The 20,827-nt window shown below is 39.3% G+C and overlaps 1 protein-coding gene across 21 annotated transcripts in view; it reads right to left on the bottom strand.

Annotated features, from left to right (window-relative positions):
- elna (elastin a) overlaps positions 1 to 20,827 on the bottom strand; it is a 91,389-nt gene that overhangs the window by 28,322 nt on the left and 42,240 nt on the right. For 19 of the 21 annotated variants that reach the window (XM_044353490.1, XM_044353489.1, XM_044353488.1 and 16 more), the window contains 4 exons: positions 12,353 to 12,415; positions 11,311 to 11,358; positions 8,989 to 9,084; positions 8,562 to 8,588 (listed from right to left, as the gene is read on the bottom strand). In XM_044353490.1, coding sequence (XP_044209425.1) covers positions 8,562 to 8,588; positions 8,989 to 9,084; positions 11,311 to 11,358; positions 12,353 to 12,415 — 234 coding nt within the window. The remainder of the gene's footprint in view (positions 1 to 8,561; positions 8,589 to 8,988; positions 9,085 to 11,310; positions 11,359 to 12,352; positions 12,416 to 20,827) is intronic. The other 2 variants (XM_044353496.1, XM_044353492.1) reach the window with 1 other exon arrangement.

Raw genomic sequence — 20,827 nt, 5'->3', positions numbered from 1 at the left:
AGGACCGCAATGCATCATAGTTTCCCTCAATTTAGATTTCCAAAAAAAAGTTGACAGAAACATTGTTTAATAGCCAGTTTCCATTCAGAAAAGACCACTAGCTTTCACAGCTGCGCAGTGACAAGTGCATCAGCAGGTTGTTGAGGTGAAATTTGGGATGGTGTGGTGGTGAATAATTGAGCGCCGCCCAACAGTGGTGATTCATTTGTGGTGACTGGTTTAAGAATGATCTCAGTTAGGGTACGCATGTAATCGAATGTCTAGACCTCCTCTGACAAAGAGGGAGTCTTGTTTTCAGAGAGATGAAAATGTGATGAGGGACAGGTTGCCATATTCATTACCTCCTGCTGTACAATGTCGTGAGCTTTGGTATTAAAACTGAAGACTGACATTAGAGTAAAACTGGCCAGACAGCGTGGCTAGTTCTTTCAGTCACCAGTCATGTTCTCAAACTCAGGTCCAGCACAAGTGATGGATATGAGCCAGAGCGAACAGAAATATCTGGTTTCAATCTCACAATTGAAACGTCTTGCTCATTCTCCACTGGGGTTAGGTAAGGTAATCATCTATTTCAGAACCCGAGGAATACAAGACATTAATCAAAACACTGTCCTCGGCCCTCAGTCTCTTTCTCTTACTCTTGTTCTCCCTGTTTCTCCATCATTTTCTCTTTTCTTTTGCTCTTTCCTCTCCAGTCGGTGTCAAAGGGGTTGCGCCGACCAGACATGAGGTGTTAATAGCAGCAGCCAGAGGAAGCCAAACGTGAGAAGTGAAAGATGGATTTGCTTGCCTCTCTCCATCTCCTCCCTTTTCCTCCCCCTTTCCCATTTTCTCTGCTTCGTGAACCAGCTGGGCCTGGTGAAGGGTTTAATTTAAGAGAGCTAAGAATTCCATGGCAGGGATCCACTGTAACTGACGGCAGACGCGCCGAGAGCAGACTTCGGAGCTGCAGCTCTGGAATGTCCAGGAAATTTTGGGGATCTGTTTTTCACTGTATTCTTTGTTTTAGCTTATATTTAACCAGGGAAGTAGTCTAAGAACAAATGTTTGTGTAAAGAAAGACAGTGTAAAAGAATTACAACTCAGACATCCCTTTACAACTGTCATCAGAGTTGTAAAACTGACAGGCATGTCACAGAAGAATGACACATCTTGAGTCTTGTGTTCAGCTTGCTGTATAAACATTACAAACCATTCAACCACAAACATACAAAAGGTAAAGGGTAGTTGCAAGAAGCACAGAGGTGTGCTATGGCAAAGAAAATGATGCAATTTCTGTAATGTGATGGAAAATCTTTATGATAACTTCATCTTCAAAGACTGTGGGAGGTCTCCAGAGAATCGACCTTTTACCGTGATTGACAGGCAGATTCTGTTCTTCGGCTGTGGTCCCATATAAATTTTCACTTTGAAAACAAAGCCCATCATTATGTCCTTCACAGCCATGACACCAGATTTTTATCAGTATCACATTATCACACTGTTCCACTTCCAAGTTGGTGGATAGATTGCATTCTTACGAGGTGACGCAGGATAAGCTGGATGATAGCAGAGTGATGCGAGATGTTATAGTGATTCCAGATCGCGTGAGACAAGAGGAGACACTGAAGCTCCCCCTGCTGCCTCTCCCCTCCCTCTCCTGTGACCTCCCCTGCTCCTTGTCACTTACAGGTTCTCTGTGCTGTCAGTCACGGCCACCGAGCTTTGAGAAGCAGAACTAGTCACATGTTGGACTAATTAAGTATTCACACTGTCACACCACTACACACAAAATCTCTCCCCCGCTGGCTGGTGTGAGCCAGCCGACTTTGGCGGCAAGCCTTTTATTGTTTTCGCTTTCCTTTTCCATGCAGTCATTGACACTATCAATGAGAGGTCTCAGAGCCTCAGCCTCCCTCCTTGCCAGATAACCCCAAGTGCACAACTGTCAGAGCTCCTACAGACAAACAGGGGAAGGGTCTCAGATTGCCTCATTCTTTTTACATTTCTGCTTTTGGGAAAACATCCAGGTAAAAATCTATGTAATAAAACTGGACTTACAAACTGTTAAGTTGGTGTACTTAGTCATTGCTGTAATGGGTGGCCAGTTTTACTTTTATAAGGGGCACTTGCATCATACTAAAAAGGATAGTTCGGTTTTGTTATGTGGTAAGCACTTACACTGATGAATCAACTTTGGAGGGTCTCACCAACCCACACACTTGGGCATCAGAACACACACACTTCATCTCTGAGGCGGGGAGCAATTCTTGCAAATGGCTCAAAATTAACAGTAAATGTAAGAGTAACCATTCGTATGTGGATTACAAGCACTGCCACCACGCCAAATCTGGCTGCCTTGCCCAGTGACGTCTGCTGCTGACTGACCTCACCAGCCTGAGTCCTTGAGAGTCTCTCACCTCAGCACAAATCTGAAAAGACATGCCTTATTTCAAATACATCTGTGTAAAGACATCACTGCTGTTCTTTAATTCAAACTGTGCTAATTTGGACACCATATCCACTGAGTTTGTGATATCATTATTTATGCTACAACTCATACAGAACAGAGCATGCTATAAGCTTTCAATCCAACCAAACAACTCTCGCTTTTGCTTGTTTCTGTGAGAGTTGAGAGGCTGTGCTATTCTACTTTTTATCCTCCTCTAAAGGAATGTCACAGTTGCTCCGCCAACACTGAGCCCCTGGATATGTCTGAAGAGTATCCCTAACCCCAGTGCTCATACCATCACATTTTGGCTTGGCGCACACACTCACAGCATGTACTGTAAAGGCACGCAGATAAGGCAGAAGCACACTGCAAGCATTAGAGTATAGTACACAGAGTACACGTGCACTTAGGGAATCCAGTTTTGAAAAACTGCAAATTTCTGGCCAGTATGTACAATGTCTAGAGAAGATCAATTGTGCAAATGATACATAGGGCAAGAAAACCAGTTAACAAATGCAGCCTTTGGCCATGGTATGTAGAATTGGCCAAGTGTGTTTCCTCTCCCAGATGGTCCACATATGCAACTAACTGCCCTTCCACTGAATACTTTTCTGACAACTCAGGGTTGGGAAAAGAGACCATTGTTCAACAGGTCGGCTCAACTCAGAACATGCACATTAAAACATTGACGTTAGATTCATCGAGTCAGCCTTAAAAGCACTTTCCAAGTTCTTCCGTCATTATAATGGCTATGATCATAGTGCAGCCATCTGACACATTTCACTATGGCAAACATGTGGGATACAATAGGATGGAAAACAAGAAGATAAATTGTGTCATTGACCGCTGAAAAGCTGTTGTAAAAGGTAATTGCAGGGTAGAAGGAAGGAAGAAGGCCTATAGGTCTAAAGTCATTTAAACACCATTCATCTTCATAAGGCATTTAGTCCAGCACTGGAACCTGACAAGTATTGAGAAATAGAGGAAAAACAAAACATTTTACTGGGGTTAGATACTTTGGGTGACACACATTATTTCAAAATATACTTTAAAAATGGGGAAAATCCCGCTGGGAACATAAGATTTAATAGATACTAATATGAGAATGAATGACATTTGAGGACACCTTTTGCAGTGACTTTCTAAATGATGATGGATGAGTCATGCGAGCGCTCTGATGCTAGAAAGGCTGGAAAGATTCAAGTTAACAAAATTTATTCAAGCAATAAAACATGTACTGTTGCCTAGATGGACACATTTTTGACAGGGAAGAAAATAAAAACAGGTGAGGCTGTTCGAGCCAACATGAAAATATGTAGATATCTATCTCGCTCTCAAGTTCATTGCCTTTATACTGTAGCGGGAGTCTCTTGTGTCTTTTATGTCTAAAAACATGCTTCAATTTACATGTTGGGTTGCATGAATTTTTTGCAGCTTCTGAAGTGCGGCATGACACAAAATTTGAGAACACTGATCTTCTGTAAATGGACTTATTAACTCTTCGACTCAGTCAACCAATCAATTTTATTTAAATAGCGCCAAATCACAGTAGAAGTTATCTCAGGGCCCTTTTCACATAGAGTAGGTCTAAACGGGACCTCGGATCTAACAGACTACAGTCCACTTCTATCACTGATTACAACCAGGTCGTTCAACCGGCCATCTGTCTTCATGGAGTGAAATTTCTCCATGACTATATAAACAACACTTAGGCTGTACTGCCAGATGGACAAGGATAATGGTCCATGCTCCAGACCTACAGTACTGGCAAACAGAGCAGGGGAGAGGTTGTCAGAGCATGCCAAAGGATGGCTCATTAACTCATACAGTGAACATGGGAAAAATATACATTGGTGGTAACATTCTCACTATAGAAAAACTACACAATCATGACACAGAGCAGGTTGGTGAAAGGCCGGGGGGCTGCTATTGAGTCATAGTCAAAGTATTGGTTCAATTTGGGGAGAATAATAATAATAATAATAATGATATTATAAACTGTAATGTGTGGCATGCATGACTCATTGGACAACAATAAAAACTAATAAAGGCTTTATCTTATCTTGCTTGACTCTGATATCATTTATATTCTTGAGATGAATTAGTGAGATTATGGAAGACACTAACGACAACATCTGGTGACATCATCCAAGAAAGATTGTTTGGAAAACAACATTTCCAATATGAACAAACAAGCTGTGTTGGCTGTTCGTGTATATTGGGTGGGCTGAGTTGAGTGTGGGGGTGGTGTGGCTCTGATACAAAAAAAAAAAAAAATCATTTCCTCTGCAGACAGTTTAGATTCCAAGATACCGAAAGTTTGATACTAAGACTCGGTGTAAAACAGATTGAGGAGACTAGGAGGAAAGATATGTAGGTGGGTATAAATAGAGAAAAAAGGCCATATTTCATATAGTGTCTAAATAAGCAGCACTTAATTTAAGGTGTGTGTCTGTGTATGTGGCCAGAAGGGATACAGTATCTCCCCAAAACAGTATCAGGATACAGGATAGTATTTATGTGTCTATGTGTGTGTGCACATGTGCTCACACTTGTAATAACACGCATATGAAGATCACAAATATATTTACATACACTCTGGGTCAGCCACATTCGCAGGCAGATGCTTCCACTCTCTGACAGCTCAGAGGACAGGTCTGAGCTGCAGTAATAAAAAACATGTGTGCTCCAGAAGACGAGACCTCTTCCAAGCTCATCTTCTTTTGGCTAAACACTTTCATCCTCACTTCAATCTATCAGTCTCCTCTTTTTCAGCAAGCTGTCTAAGCATGTGTGTCGCATATAATGCTACGTGTGTTTGTGTGTGTTAGTGGTTTATGAGTATGACATATATTCAGTATGTATGCAAGAGTTATTGGTCTTTTCTGTCCTCTTTGCTTTCACCCTGTCTCTTCTCTGTCCTCCCTTTTGCATTTTACCTTTCCATTTCCCCACCTATCCTCAAATCTTCCTGTTGTGAAGCAGGCAAGTACACTTTGTGCCTCTTCAAACAATATGAACCAGAAGGTTAGAAGGTGAACCAGAAGAATCAGGTGCATCGATGGGCTGTGCATTTCAAATCACAGAAAGGTGCTCATAATATTCAACACCTTGTAAAATGGTGCTTCAGTGGTGAAAATAACCATTTTCCCAGTAGCTGCACATGAGCAATATTCCTAGCAAAAGCTGTAAAGTGAACACCAGCTTCAAAATAGACTCAAGAGTTGCCAACAGGCTATGAAAACTCCAGACCTGCCCACGTATTTTCTGCAATGAGAGGCTACACCTGTCTGAGCTACTGCAAACTGGCCTGCCCTTGCAGAAAGTGTAGGATCCAAGATTTCAGAACAAAACAACTCGCAGACATGTAGTTGCATTAACCAATGTAATCCATCATCTTAAATTACATGTGTATCGCAGTCCAAGCATCTTTCCAAACATGATTTAATCTTGCACCTAATAGTTGGGACTACTTTCACAATTTTTCCATTACTTCGTATTGTTATGTTTATTTAATGGTAATGGGGAGGCAATATGAAACTAAAAGCATTAGAGAAAAGCTTTCCTGTCCAAAGATGAGCAATACCCTCTTCACATACAGCGAGTAAGGACTATATACACTCAGTTGCCACAACTGGTCTGCAATAAATCCTTCCCTCATAAGGGTTTTCTTTAAAAAAAAAAAAAAAAACAGTTTAAGAGAGTTTTTGTGATGCTGTTTAGTTATATTGGATCATACTGAAAAACATTTCTTACATTTAGTCTAACCTTATTGATTTAAATGGGATGGACAAAATATTAATAACCCAGTTGTGACTACTGTATTTCATCCAGCTACTGTATGATACGTACAGTATAATCTCAGCAGTGGGAAACTAAAAGAGACTGTAATTATATAATTTTTCATTACTCTTGGATTGATTGATGTCAGTTTCCGACAGTGAGAGAAAGTTGGACACACAGTATGTTGTGTTTCTATCGTCTTTGGGAGGCAATTTGGGAGGCAAGCTCAGCTTGGACACAAACTGTAGATATCCCACCCAGACACATCCTTCCTCAACTTAAAACAGACTGTTGTAATGTTAAAACAAGACTACAACAACAGCAAAAACAGTAACCTTTATGTTTCTTGTTAGCTGCCTTCACACTGCCTGAAAGTGATGAGGCTAGTCTGCGAAAGCCAAGTTTTGGCAATCACAGCATGAATTGAATCCACCTTTGCTTGAGGGAACAGGAAAGAAGACAGTGTTCAACAGCTGTTCACAAAGACAAAGTTCCTCTTTCCAGCTTTCAGTGTATTGTCAAAGCTGGATGCTGACAGGCTTCACAATTAGTGTAACATTTACAAGGTCTTGCATGAGCTACGCTGCAATTCAGTGCAGTCACGCTACTCACATCGCCAGCTGCTGTTCTCCATTACTGGCCAGGCAAGGTGCGTATCAGTGGAATGCAATGTCACTGCTTGGCTTCCACATAAGAATGAATGGCAGCTCCTTCGACGTGTGCAAGTTCGTGTACAAGTTCTAAGACTGGTTCATCAGTGTTTGCATGTGTCTCTTTAGCAACCGAATCACTGTCACAATACTTAATATATTAAAGGTTAGTAAAAAAGGTCAACAATTTTTCATTTGCTGGCAGGACATAATTTCTTTTGGCATGTTTTCTGTGACACAAGCCAAACACTGAGTAACTGATGCAAATGGATTCAACCTGCCATTGTGTGAGGCTTACATGCTGGTGAACTTTTAGATGTACGTTTGTATAGTAATGGAAGCTTTATACTTGTAAGGTATGTAGAAAGGTTTCATATCCAAATTTGGATGGATGCTGTCACTGATATAAATAGTCACCAGTGATGGAAACCAACATTCAGAGATCACTGAACAAATAAATTGTAATTGTAAATTTAAGCCTCTCTCATTTCAAAAATGTTTAAAATAAGGTGACTGTAACTGTTGCCTCTGTGTTAGTACTGAGTATGGAAGGGAGCACCCCTACCCAAATTGCTCTAATTTTGAAAGTTAGTTTTTCTTTTTCTTTTTTTTTACGTAATATGCTTGCATTTTTCTTACTAATGTAAATTCTGTCATGTACGCTGTGAGAGAGAGGCAGAACTTGAATGCATACAAAAGCTAAGGCAATACTTCCCGAGTAATACACTGCTGATCCCAGCCAAAATCAACTTCCTCCAAATACTGGATATTAGGTCATTTTCACAAAATCTCTCCTGCACTTCTTGACAGAGGGTGGGGGTGGGCACTCCAGAGGGACCCTTCTGTAACCCGCTCCATGTGTTATCAGGACTATAAGACGTCTGCTGTGTTCCTTATCTTTCTAAGCACATAGAGGTAGGCTGAGATTGTATCAGCGGTGCTTACGGAAATTAAACGACAGCTAAACATTGCTAAAGCACCAGACTGAAATACAGCAAGGGAAAATACTGTACGGTATCGGAGAGGAGGGCTGTGGTAAATTTCAACAAGGAGGTTTCCAGATATTGTAAGGGTCTAACATTACAATAACATTAATCAGTGCTCTGGCACCATTGTTTGGCAGGCGTTGATGGCTGTTTATACTCTGCCAATCATCACTCTCTAATACAGCAAAGGTGTAGGAGTGGTGGAATCTCTGTAAAGTTCCACCCAATTAGCACGGCTGAAACAGCTGCGAAGCCAGTGTAAACCAACCCTGGCGATAACATGGAGTGATAAGAAAAACTGTTTCTGAAAGACTGTTTCTCTTTAGGCATTGCCCTGCGTCTGTGCAGCTCTCCCTGTGCTGCTAGTGTGTGAACTTAGTGCTTTCTATACATTAACCTACTTTATCCACCCAATAACAATACATTCCGTTTCCTTCCTTTCAGGGCACTTCGTCATTTTTTGCTCCAAGTAATGCAGAGGAATTTTCCATGTTGTAAAAAAAAAGAAATCTTGTTGACTTCTATTACAGTATTACTTTAAAGCTATTACTGTACACTGTGAGAGAACACATGGCAGCGACTACATCTTCAAAATATAAATGATAAAAAAAATCCAATGCACCTGCTAATTATTGTCACATATACTATAAAACATGCCCATACTTAACATCACTTTCCACAAAACATAATAATATAAATGCTACAACTTACCTGGTTTAGGGGGCTTTCCGCCTGGTCCTGTTAGGTGAAAAACAAGTTTAAAAAATGTAAGTTGTGTCATGTTTTCGCCCTGCAATAATAAAGCATTTTTCATGCCTTACATACATACATGGTCTTGATTTACTGGGTAATCCTGTTTCATTTTGTGTTAATATGAATTTGTATTGTATTGAGTCAAGACATATGTACATGTGTTACAGGCACTGTTTTACATAGTTTTCATTGCGAAATAGACCGCTGCAATTTGTATGTTTGTCTTTCTTTTCAAAAGGCATTCGTGCCTGTTTTCAATTAAAGATATTGAGATGTTGGTGAGAGGCCTGAATATGGGTAATGACAGCAGTTCTTCAAGGCAGCTGTATGCTGACAGACACTGCTAAAACAAAAAAACATCTGCTAGGTTTTTTTATTTTCATACCTGCTCCTAATCCTCCAACGCCATAGCCACCAGGTCCAACGCCTCCTGGAACCAAACCACCTGTGCCCACACCACGTGCTCCAGCTCCATAACCTCCTATTGTCAGGGTCCAACAGAGACAGGTGTTAGGTCTTGTCAACATCGACACCGTTATCATCATCACCCACTATGTTCATGTCATGTCATCATTTCATAATCATCTTTATTTAGGATTGTTGAGAGAAATCTCTCATTTTCAAACCTCAAACTTCATAACATCTTCTGTTAAAGTGGCTTAATGACAGTGACTGGCCCCAAAAACATGATTTACTGCCATAGCAGTATTCCTAGGATTTATTTATTTTAAGGTTATAGCGGTGCGACAAGGAAGTCTCACCATGTGTTTCCCCCAGATCTGACCAAAGTAGTGTTGACAGTCAATCTGTTTTTTTCTTGTTTTTGTTAGCATACATGTTACACTTTTTGGTGCTCCAACTTCAGTTTGTGCATAGCACTCAGATACAACTTAAAAACATCCAACTAACTGTCTGTCTGACTGCTCTTACTAAAATAATCAAAGACCTCAGACTAAACTCTGATGAAAAAAAGGTCTCAAATCTTATCCTCTTAGACCTAAGCGCATCGTTTGATACGATTGACCCTGATATATTAATCAATCGTCTGGAAAAGTGGATTGGTCCTTCTAACTGTTTGTTAAACTGATTCAAAACATACATCAAAGGGAGAAAGTTTTATGTCAGTCTTGGAGATCATGTGTCTGAGGAACATGACAACTGCTTTGGGGTTCCACAAAGAAGCTGCCTTGGCCCGTTATTATTCTCACTATACATGCTGCCACTTGGTGACGTCATCAGACAGCACAATGTATGTTTCCATAGTTATGCGGATGACACATAACTGTACATCTCTGCTGAACCAAATGATGCTGCAGCTATAAACTCTACTACTAACTGCCTTCTGACAATAAATAAATGGACGAGCAATAATTTCTTAAAGTTAAATGAGGACAAGACTGAAATCCTACTAGTCAACCCCAAAACTAAAAGAGAAATACTGTTAAATAATCTGGGTAAATTAACTCCTTGGATTAAATCTGAGGTTACAAGTCTTGCCGTTATCTTAGATTCAGGTCTAAGCTTCATATTTCATGTATTTTTAGTTTCACGTTATCTATTTTATCTTATTTTTTTATTATCAAGTGTGCTTTTATTTTCTATCTTATGTTACACAGGTGCTGAGGTCAGTATTTGGTAGATTTGAGAAAAAAAAACTGTGTTGATGTTCAGCAGCAAGCTGAAAGAGGCTTATTTCGTTTAATCAAGGCCGGTGATGAGTCTGTGTCCGCTGGGGAAAAGGAGTTTCTGTTTGCTTATTGCTTCAGACACCTAGGCGCCGATTAACAGATTGTGTACACATGGCAAAATACTTTCTGAGTTTTCGCCTAATAAGTCTCAAATTACCACCGCTGAAGTACACATTCTATGCATTTTATTTTCACTTTATTTTATCTTATTTTTTTAATGTTATAAAGTGGGTTTTATTTTCCATCTTATGTTACATTAATGTTTTGGTTTTTTTTTTTTTACATGCTTTTATGTTCTTTTATGTCTTTTTCATGTGAGGTCCCCCTGAAGTCATGGGTTTCATACTTCAAGCTAAAAAAAATGGTGCATCCAGAGGACAAAGGTTCAAACTTGCTCAGCAAATGGGAGCTGGGGCCATGCCAGGACACTGCCTATGGTTGGTGAACTGTTGCCAAAGTAGACTGTGCATGCAGAGCTGAGGGTATCTGCTATGAATGTGTGAATGACAAACACCAGATAGAATATCTGTGGCTGTGAAGTAAGAACAATGGAGGCCATGACCATTTGGAAAAAGATAATCGGGGCTCAGAGAAAGCAACACTGCTTTCATGACTGAAAGATTACAATAAGGAAAATAACTATTTACATACGTATATTTTAAAAAAATGTATAATGAGTAAAAGCAAACATTACAGTTATGAAACTTTTCTAGTAAAGTAAATTATTTGAAAGAATGAATGACTTGATTCATCACGAAAACACTTTGGTAACCCTAAACCTAATCCCCCTACCCTAACACCAAACCCTTTTCAACTGCCTCTGAAACTGATTTCTAAATGTTTTACAATATACTTTACTACGTAGAAATCTTAATAACAGAAGTTTAGAAGATTCTTGTATCTAAATCACTGAAACAGTAGTGCATGCAACAGCTCATGATGAACCACATGCGATTCTTAAAAGCACATTTTATATATGGGGGGAAAAAAAACATAAATCTAATGTCTTTTCTACTCACCTGCAGCTTTAGCTGGTTTATAGCCCGCAGGGACTCCTCCAGTAGATCCTTGTAAAACAACAATCGTACAGAGAATTGACTTATGGTATGCCTACATGTAGTGATGTAATGGACAGTTTCTTGGCCCAGCAATTCATCGTTACACCAGCTGACTTTCCTCTTACTTTCTCTTGGGACATCAGGCAACCGTGGCATCCTGTGCACTTTGCTGAAATGTGCTTTTGTTCTATTTTTCAAATGTGACCATAAATAAAAGTACTGTATGTATCTATAGCACATACAGTATGTACACATGTATTTGTGTTTGTGCTTGTTTATGTGATAATAGTTGTTAAGATAGTGGCTCACACTTCTATGCTGTTAGTTGTTGTTGAGAAAATACAAAGTGGACAAAGAGACTGCAGCACGATTTCACAGCAGAACTAGAAAAAATCAAACAGCTGATTGTACATGGACATTTGTGCACAATCAGAAAGTTAAAACATTTCTGTGAACAATTATTTATTCAAATTTGTTAGCAGGGAAGGTCTGATAGCTCCACAATGTGGTCGGAAATTACTTAATACTGCTTTTTAACTGAAAACAGATAGACTGGACATAGCGGTTATCAATTCTAGAAAGTTTCATTGCTGTTTGTTTACTGTACTGTGAACACAGTATCACAAGAGGGAAAAAGAAGGGTTCTGCAGAAAACCAAAGAAGCACACTAACTGTGAGTTATTTCGGAGCATTTGAGGCAGTTCAATCATTAATGAAACTGTCAGATGTTTGTATTGATAAAAAAACCCACTTAACATTGTTTTTACAACTACAAATTTTACATTTCTACAAATTTTAGAAGTATTTTTAGTTTTTGTTTAATTTCAGACTCAAATCCGGGTATTTTGAATACTTTTGTTTAGTTTTAGTAAAATTTCTGGTCTACATTAGTATAATTTAACTGAAATATGTCTGCCAAAGACAAACAGACTTTGTTTGTTGTGGCTGTGCTCTGGATTATTTTTGTTTAAACTGTCCAGACAGACATTGGAGGCTTTGTTACCTGGAAAGAATCCAGTTCCCGGTCCAGTGCCTCCTGGTCCTATCCCAGCACCAGGTGGTAAACCTAGAACACACAACAGACAAAGAGGTCATTCTCTTTCACCACACTTGTGACACAACCTATGAATGTGTTCAAACAGTTCTCAGCCATCATTGTTTTTATTTAATTGCAATGCTTGTAATGACATTTCTAAACAGTGACCCCATTTATCAGACAAACATTCCCAAACACATTCATCATCTGTGACCCAGACAGCAAGTCTGTCCTTAGCATACACATCAGCCTCAGGTCATGGCAGTGATGGGGTGCATGATCAAATGTGAACACAACAGCCAGAGCCAAAGTAAAACCAAAAGAAAAACTTCACAGGCTTAATTAAGAGAAAATTCCAATTGTTTTCCTTTTGATGAGGTATTGCAGTTGGAAACCTTCTTTCAGAAAGCTGCTGCAGCACTGTGGCCCCCCTTAACCCCCAACTACATTCTCTAGCCTCTTTTCTTGCTTGATTTCTGGCTGCAGTCTGGAGTAACTCCTGAGATGGTCGTTCTGGATCCCAGACATGGTGGCCTCATGTGTGCAAAGAACAACAACAGAAACAAAAGAAAAGGAGGAAAAAAATGTCTCCAGTTGTTCTGGGATGACTAACAGCTAAATCCAACTGGATCGGTGAGCTAACGCCAAAATTATAAAGTTATGTTTTTTGAAGAGAAAACTTGGTTTATATAACAAAAAACACAACAAAATGGAGAGAATGGGGCTGCAGGACCACAATGATTGTGTTTAATGTTTTTTACACGTGTTGGGAGGCCAATTCATTTAAACCACATGTCAAAGGCGTTCATGTGTTTATTAGCGTGTGAACACTGCATTTTGTGTTCTCTCCACTGAGTGTGGCCATTACGGGAAGAACATTACAAGATATTACTGTCCGATCTAGTTGAATGAAATTTCATGACACACGCCCTGAAAAAATGCCAAAAACTAAAACTCTAAGCAGTCTATTACGTATGCCTGTATATTACTCCATGGCACTGAAGAAGGCTTTGACCTTTTCACTAACAAGCTGTGACATATTTAATGGGTTATTGCCACAATAACATCAGTATCCTTTCTATTGTACAGCTGAGGTTAAGAAAATGAGCGCCAATCAATGGAAACCAGTGAGGGGTGAAATACAGAAACATAATGTAAGAATCAACTATTGGATGGGTTGTTAAGATATTATAGGATATATAGGATACTCACTATGTTTAAGAATAGAAAGTGTGGTACGACTGGCTCATAAAGAAAATGAACAAATAATTTCTCTCATTCCTTAATTTAAGATGGAAAGTTAAGAAACTCTAAAAGTCTACACTGCAGAATCTGAAAGTATTTGGTTGTTTATCATGAAGTTAGCAAGGACAACATTGTCATATTCAATTAGATACTCAAAAACTTCACTGAAATTGGATTAGACTGAGCTAAAAACTTTTGCCTGTTTTTATTTAAGAGAGAATTTTTTTTCTCAAGCATAAAGCACTTTGCCAACTAGAGTTCACAGAGGATGGTCATTTACAATGTCGGAGTAATAGCCATATTTTTCTCTCAGCGGGAATGTAAATGGAAACAGTTATGTTGGTGGCCATGTTTTCGGTCAAAAAATGACTCCTTTAATGAACCTAAGGGCAGATGAGATGCAGGATGCCTTTAAGCTCATGTTGACTGCGATGATCATGGAGCTGCATGATGGTAGAGACAGATCAGATTTTCTAAGGTTTGTCCTTGTGATACAGAGGACTGATTGAAAAGTTCTTGAAATTCTGCAGGTTCAAATAAAAATGAGAACTAAGTAATAATGTACTGAGGTCTGTATTTGATTATCACACACCTAATTCAAGTCTGAATGTGTGTGTGCTTGCATCTGTGTTCAATCTATGTCTGTCAGTGCTATTGCCTCCATTGCAGAGATCTCAGGTGCAGGCACCACACGAAGAGGGTGGAGGGATTGTTCTCAATTCTGCTCCTTCATTTCACAATCAAAAGGAGGATTTCCTGTCTCGGCATTGCAAGTGAGGAAAGGGGGAGTGTGTGTCTGCTCCAGTTTTCCTATGCTCGGGATCCCATCCTGCTACTGTACCACTTTTACAGAGTGCATTAGGTTCACTGAAACCGCACACCCAAATAAGGCACGCACTGACCTCTGCCAAGTGACCTGACCCACCTCAATAAATATGAAGATTTCTTCATGATTGTCCTAATTATCGTCATCATCATCATCATGCGTTTGCATTCCTAGTGATCTCAGCCAGGTCATGGGAATGTGCTGGAATGTATGTGAAGGACAAGATTGACTTGTAGAGCACAAGGGATTAGATGAAGCAGAATTTATTTGACTTGACATGAGTGTTTGGGATATGATTAATGTTGGTGAATATAAAACCCTGGGAACGAAGATTTGAACGTTTATTACCATGTAGTGATTTTTAATATTGATCTTAAGTTGCTGAAACAATTATTCAGGGAGAAGAAGAAAAAGGTAAGACTGACAAATACAGCCTTAGATGTACAAATCTAACAAACTAGAGGATGACAAGTTAGAGGTCATTACTTAAACCTATATTATTCTACTGAACAAAGCAAGAATTTTACAACTTGCTATGATGGATAATGTGACAAAGGGAACACAGAGAAGAAACATGGCTCCAGTAAGTAAATGTAATTACTGTAGAGGATGATGGACTAAGCATTTTCTGTTGTGGTTTGCTTTTGTGCTCGCATAGATAAACCTTCAATTGTCTCGTGTCCTTGTGTCTAGGAGGACTTGTCAACAACTCCTCCAAGTTAAACCGCAAAATACATTGTTGGTCCAGGCACAGCAGAACAGCGCATAGAGGCATTTTCTGAGCTGACGCCTCTATTGGCAGGACATCATCATTTGTCTGTGCCAAAATTCTTACAAATCCCAGTTGATAAATTAATAAATTTTATGATATAACAATGTTGTGGTAAAGGTTTAGTTAAGTTTAGGCACAAAAACAACTTAGTTAGGTTTATGGAAATATCATGATTTGGGTTCAAAAAAGTACCTCATTAAGATTAGGCAAACATCACAGTTTAGGTGAAATAAGGTTAAGGTTAAAGGCCTTCGTTGTCATGGTTACAATAATAATGACATTAAGGTTAGGGGACGATTGTAGTGATGTTTAAAATAAACAATGTTGACTCGCGGTTGGGAACAGGAAATGAACAGCGGTCCAGTGTTTTGTTGATTCATCTGTCCACCCCGACCTCGTCCCAACATGGACTTTGTCACCCTACAATGACGTAACCTGATTTCCTCCTTTGCTCCTGTCATAATAACAGCCGCTAGAGGACTGTCGTTTTTCTCTTGGGGGGGACAATCTCCTTGTGCTAACTCTTTAGGCTAGAGAGTTCAGAGTTGTTCTGAGTGGATTAAGAGGGTGATAGTGTAGACGCACTTGCAAGATTCCTGACAATGATTTAAATTTATCTTCACTCCACTTTGGATTTGAATGAGGTCCAACCATGAGACTCATATTATACGGCGTGTCAGCTATGAATGCAGCCAGTCATTAGCTGTGGGGAAATAAGTCAAACAGATATGTAAGATACTGCGCATGGTCCAGGAGTGTGATGCTGGCACTTCTGTGAAGTTTCCATGTCAATCACGAGGTGAGGAACAAGTGCTGGGACTTGAATATATGATTTTCCAGACATATTTAAATTCTAAATCATTTTTTTTCATTCTTCCCTGTTTTTTTCCCAATCCCATCCCAACCACACACATATCCAAACCAACCAGGAGGAGTTGCTACTGCATCGACAATGACATGATGATTCACCTCCTTCACCTGGACTGCTCACCATGAGGCCAGAGGATGGACCCCATCCTTAGCTCATCTCTTACAGGCAGTATGATAAAGTAAAAAACCTGACTTCTAACATCACCTGACTTTGCACAAATAAAGTAAGAAAAATCTACTTGTATTCAGTCTGAAGTGACTTTGAGGATGATTGCTGACATGCATGTAGGCATCCTCTGTCTAAAGGGTCCACATGTATGGAGCTGGTAGACAAATTTTATCGTTTCCACTTGGGTTGACCAAATTCCAGCCCAAAAGGGACACATGTGGAGCCAACAGGGACATAGTGGCTGGGTAACACACATTTTAATTTGTATTTTGGACTGTATGATACTCAGCCAAACATGAGCCCTGAAATTCTTTGTATGGTTACCAACAATAGGGTTTTAAAATACCACAGAAGTATTTTAGAGTGAACTTTTCCTTTAGTAGGAAAACTAATATCATCACTTGACACTTTCACATTGTTATTAATTGACAAGGCAGCACAATAACTTTTCATAATTTGAAATTCTGACTCCAGAGGGTTGCACATTTGTATTCATACAACACAAAGAGAACAATTTGTGAAAAACTGAAAGGCTTAGATTAAATCATTTTCATACACAACATATGTGTATGAGTGTTTTGGTTTCTCAGATTCTTGTTTTGAATTTCGATAAAATGACGTAGTCCACCAGACACAAGCAAACAGGTGGAAAGGACTGTATCCAGCGCCCTGTATGTTTAGTTTTGCATCATGTCATGTTTTGAGAGTCGGCCTGGAAAATAGGAAGTGACATGTTTATCAGCTGTTTAGCTGGCAAGATATTTTATTTGATATTTTTGCCTAAGCATCAACAGTGGTGATAAAAAAATGTGGTGATGAAAAAATATGTGTGATTCATGAATTTATCTAAAGTCAGTCTATGTGGAAAAGCTAGCCTGGCTTAAAACATTTAATTTTATGGGGGATACGGGTTATTGGGTCCACAAATCATGACTGAATAGCAGAAAAGTTAGGAAATTGTAAGTCAGATCCTTTTTTGTTATTGAATCAAACCAAAGCCGATGACGGGTTTTTCCGTTGTACCTCCCATGTTAATGACAGTTTTTACAGCTCTTTGTAACTTAAAAGAGTTTCGTTTTACTTCACTTACAACAAGCTAGTGAGTAATGTGACATTTCCATGACCCTGTGCTGTGGTCGTTTAATAATTGGTTTTTCAATAAATAATTAAATGACTGTGAGTTGATGTAACTATTTGCTTGTACTTAGGCACACAAAACAAACTGATGTGAGTACATCCACATCACTCACACATTCAACCTCAGAAAAGATGATTACGGCATTCCCCGTCCATTATTAAACTTCCAGGACCATTAACATTCTTGATCACAATGATGCGCTCAACAAGGCTCGGGAAGTTCTGAGGAAAAGCATTCTATAATGTGTTTATACCACTTCAACCACCTGACATTTACAGTCTTCTACACCACTATTTCCATCATTCTTGATAAAGTAAAAAAAGTTTGGAAAACTAACAACTGTTTGCTGTGTTCAGACATATCCAAAACCACTGTCCCACAAGAAGAGGTTTGGTTCTCTCTTTAAGGAAAGCTCTCATACTGCAACCCAGAGCAACAGTGCAGTGAAGCAAACACTGTGGTTCCTGGCACCCTTACATCATTATCAGACATGTGACAGCTGGCCTATCGGTCACCCCTTGCACTGTCTATTTTCCACAGCATGTTGAAAGGGGACAGGGGAAAGTGTGTGGTGCATCAAACAAAGTAAGAATCAAAATGGGTACATCCATCTTATCACTACACTGTAACCTGACTCTACATTCCCTTTTTACTCTTGCCCAATCTTGTTTCAGTGACACTTCTCTGAAAGAGAGCATCTGTGAAATGTATGCACTGGCAGACAAACACACAGCCCACATATGGCAATATTTTAATGACTTAGAAGACCTGATTCTAATCTTGTCATTGTTCAATTGCTTGCCTTTGGGTGACTTGGATGAAACCTTCCTACTGGAAACTGACAGGGGATCGTTACAGGATTTGAAACTGAAAAGTGTGTCTGTAACAGCAGTGGAGTTGAACATGACGAAAGAATAAACCATGGTTGAAGATTACCATCAACCATGTGGAATCACTACAAAGAAGTGGAACAAACAGTTCCCATTATGACTCCATTCCAGACACTGATTTATGAGATTGTATCACAGTAAAACTGACACTGTTACGGGTGCAACGTTAAAAAGGACCATATATTTACTATTTACTGTTTATATCGTTTACACTTTTTCCATGTGCCTTGTGTTTCTTGCGCTTCCTGATCGAACATTTATCATATGTGGAATGTCAGACTAAACACAATGCGCTGCCTCTTTTTTTCTCTATGTTCAGCAGCTATGTTCAACCAAAATATATATGAAATGTATTGATGCAACATGACTAAATTGCCTAGACTTCTGAAATATTTAGTGTAGACATAAAGCATGTTTTTGCTTGCAAAACTATTCAATTGCACAACTGAAATGAACTCCCTGAAATATAGTGGATTGGTATCTGAGTTGTGAGAAAGAATATGACTGAGTGAGGAATCATCTGTTCATATTTATGAAGAAGGTATTGACATTTCCAATTTACTTTTATCCTGGCAAGGCCAAGAGCTGTTTACATAGTTGAAAGGGAAAAGCATGAAATCTGTAATTTATGTGAATGAGAACAAAATCCCAACAATCAGTCCAGTTTAGTCCAGTGTGCAGACATTTTGTCAAGTGTTTGCAGGAACCTGACATGTTGTCCAGTAGTTGTGCTTTTACAACCCAATGTTTGGTTTAGACCAACTCATTGATGCCAAAGGCCTAAAGGCCCCATGTTTACCCCCCTCCCGTAAAAAAGTAAACTGAAACTAATACAACACAGAATACAATATTTTCATGCCAAAGGATTTTGATTAAATTGGCGCAATGTGTTTAATCAGAACTTCATTTTTATTACCATCTTTTCTCATCAGTTTATCGTCAGTTATGGTTTTTACTATAAAAATATTTTTATACTAATGTTGCACTCATGTTGTCATGTTGTGTGTAAACCAAGAAGAGCTTCAGACATCAGCATCATCGTCAGATGAAAACATTCCTGACAGGAGCCATTCAGATCGCAAGCATGCAATCAGACTGCTCCAAAAGCTCGCAGCCTGGTGAGAGCTGCTTGCAGAGTGGCTGGGATGAATCATCGGCGTTAATGTGCTTCTTTGTTGAAGACTTGGCAATGGTTGATCGCAGACCAAACATCTGACTGGGAGATGCTAAGACTGATATTTATCCACAACCAAGAATTAGGGGCTTAACAAATTATTAAGTACTATGTTTTTAGCAATGGTGAGAACTTGCTACTATGTGAATACCCTCACAATAACATGCAGTACATATGTAAAACTCATGGCTTCATGAGCAACCTGTAGGTATTTGTATCATAAGCAAGTTGGATTGTTAATCATGTTAGCTTTCCATTTATAAAGAAATCGCATTCTATTAAACAGTCCATCAATTTTAAAAAGGTAAGACTACCAATTTTAAAAAATAATGTGTGTTATAACCTAGACAGTTCAGTCCTTTCAAATTATGTGTCAATTAAAACAACTCATCCATCCCTAACCTCTGGTCCTACAACAGTCTTAACAGTAGTTTCAGTGAAATGGTGATAGGAAAACCTGTTGGCCAAAATGTTAGTAATCCCTTCTGGCTCGGAGTTTTGATGCAGCAAGTGACTTCCCAGCCAGGCAACATGCTTTGATGTAAAACTGCAAACCGTGGATAGAATTGTCCAATCTCCCAACACTTTCCTAGGATGTGTTCCAGAGTAAGACATGAATACAGTAGAATAACAGGTCTTTCACAATAGCGAACCCTGCTCGCTCAGTGCTTGTAACTAAGAGGCTCAGACCCAAATGAGTACTGAATGAGGTCACCTCACTGCAAATCACACCAAACCACTCAACATCAACAAATTAAAATGCCTTTGTGGGTCCAGCATGAAAGAAGCTGAAAAAAGAAAAACCTCACTGAAGAAAAACCTCTGTCTTCCTCAGACGGTATTTCATATGGTCTATTTCTTTAATTGCAGTGTAGAGTTGTTAAGCACTGGGACGCCAATGTGTCACATTAATCCAATATGCTGTGGCTGGCATTCAACCTTGTCAAAAGAGAGATAAGTGCCAGAGAGGTGTTCACAACACACGCTACCAATAAAGCCTCAAGCACCACTTGTTTAAGGAATCAAGACAATCACTTTGGTTATCTACCAGCAATGCCTGGGGTAATTCTGCAATTCATCACTAGTGTTTTGTGACAGCCAATGCATGCCATCCAATCTACACTGATTTCATTTAAGTTCACCTACAGCCAGGGGATTGTCACTGATTAATGTATTAAATTCCTCTTAGTCTCAAGGCTGAATGTGGCCAATGCCAAATGAGGCAAACTGGCTTCCAGCAGTACTAAAGAAAACATCACACAAATTCTTTCGAGACTGTGAAGGAACAGAGCAACTATTTTCCCCTTTTCATCTCCCACTCAGCCTCTGCTCATCAGAATTGTGTTATTAACTGCGTC

This window comes from Thunnus albacares, chromosome 6, assembly GCF_914725855.1.
Source record: "Thunnus albacares chromosome 6, fThuAlb1.1, whole genome shotgun sequence".
NCBI classification, from domain to species: Eukaryota; Metazoa; Chordata; class Actinopteri; order Scombriformes; family Scombridae; genus Thunnus; species Thunnus albacares.
Note: the sequence above shows the minus strand (reverse complement) of the source record. Positions and strands in the feature narration are given on the sequence as shown.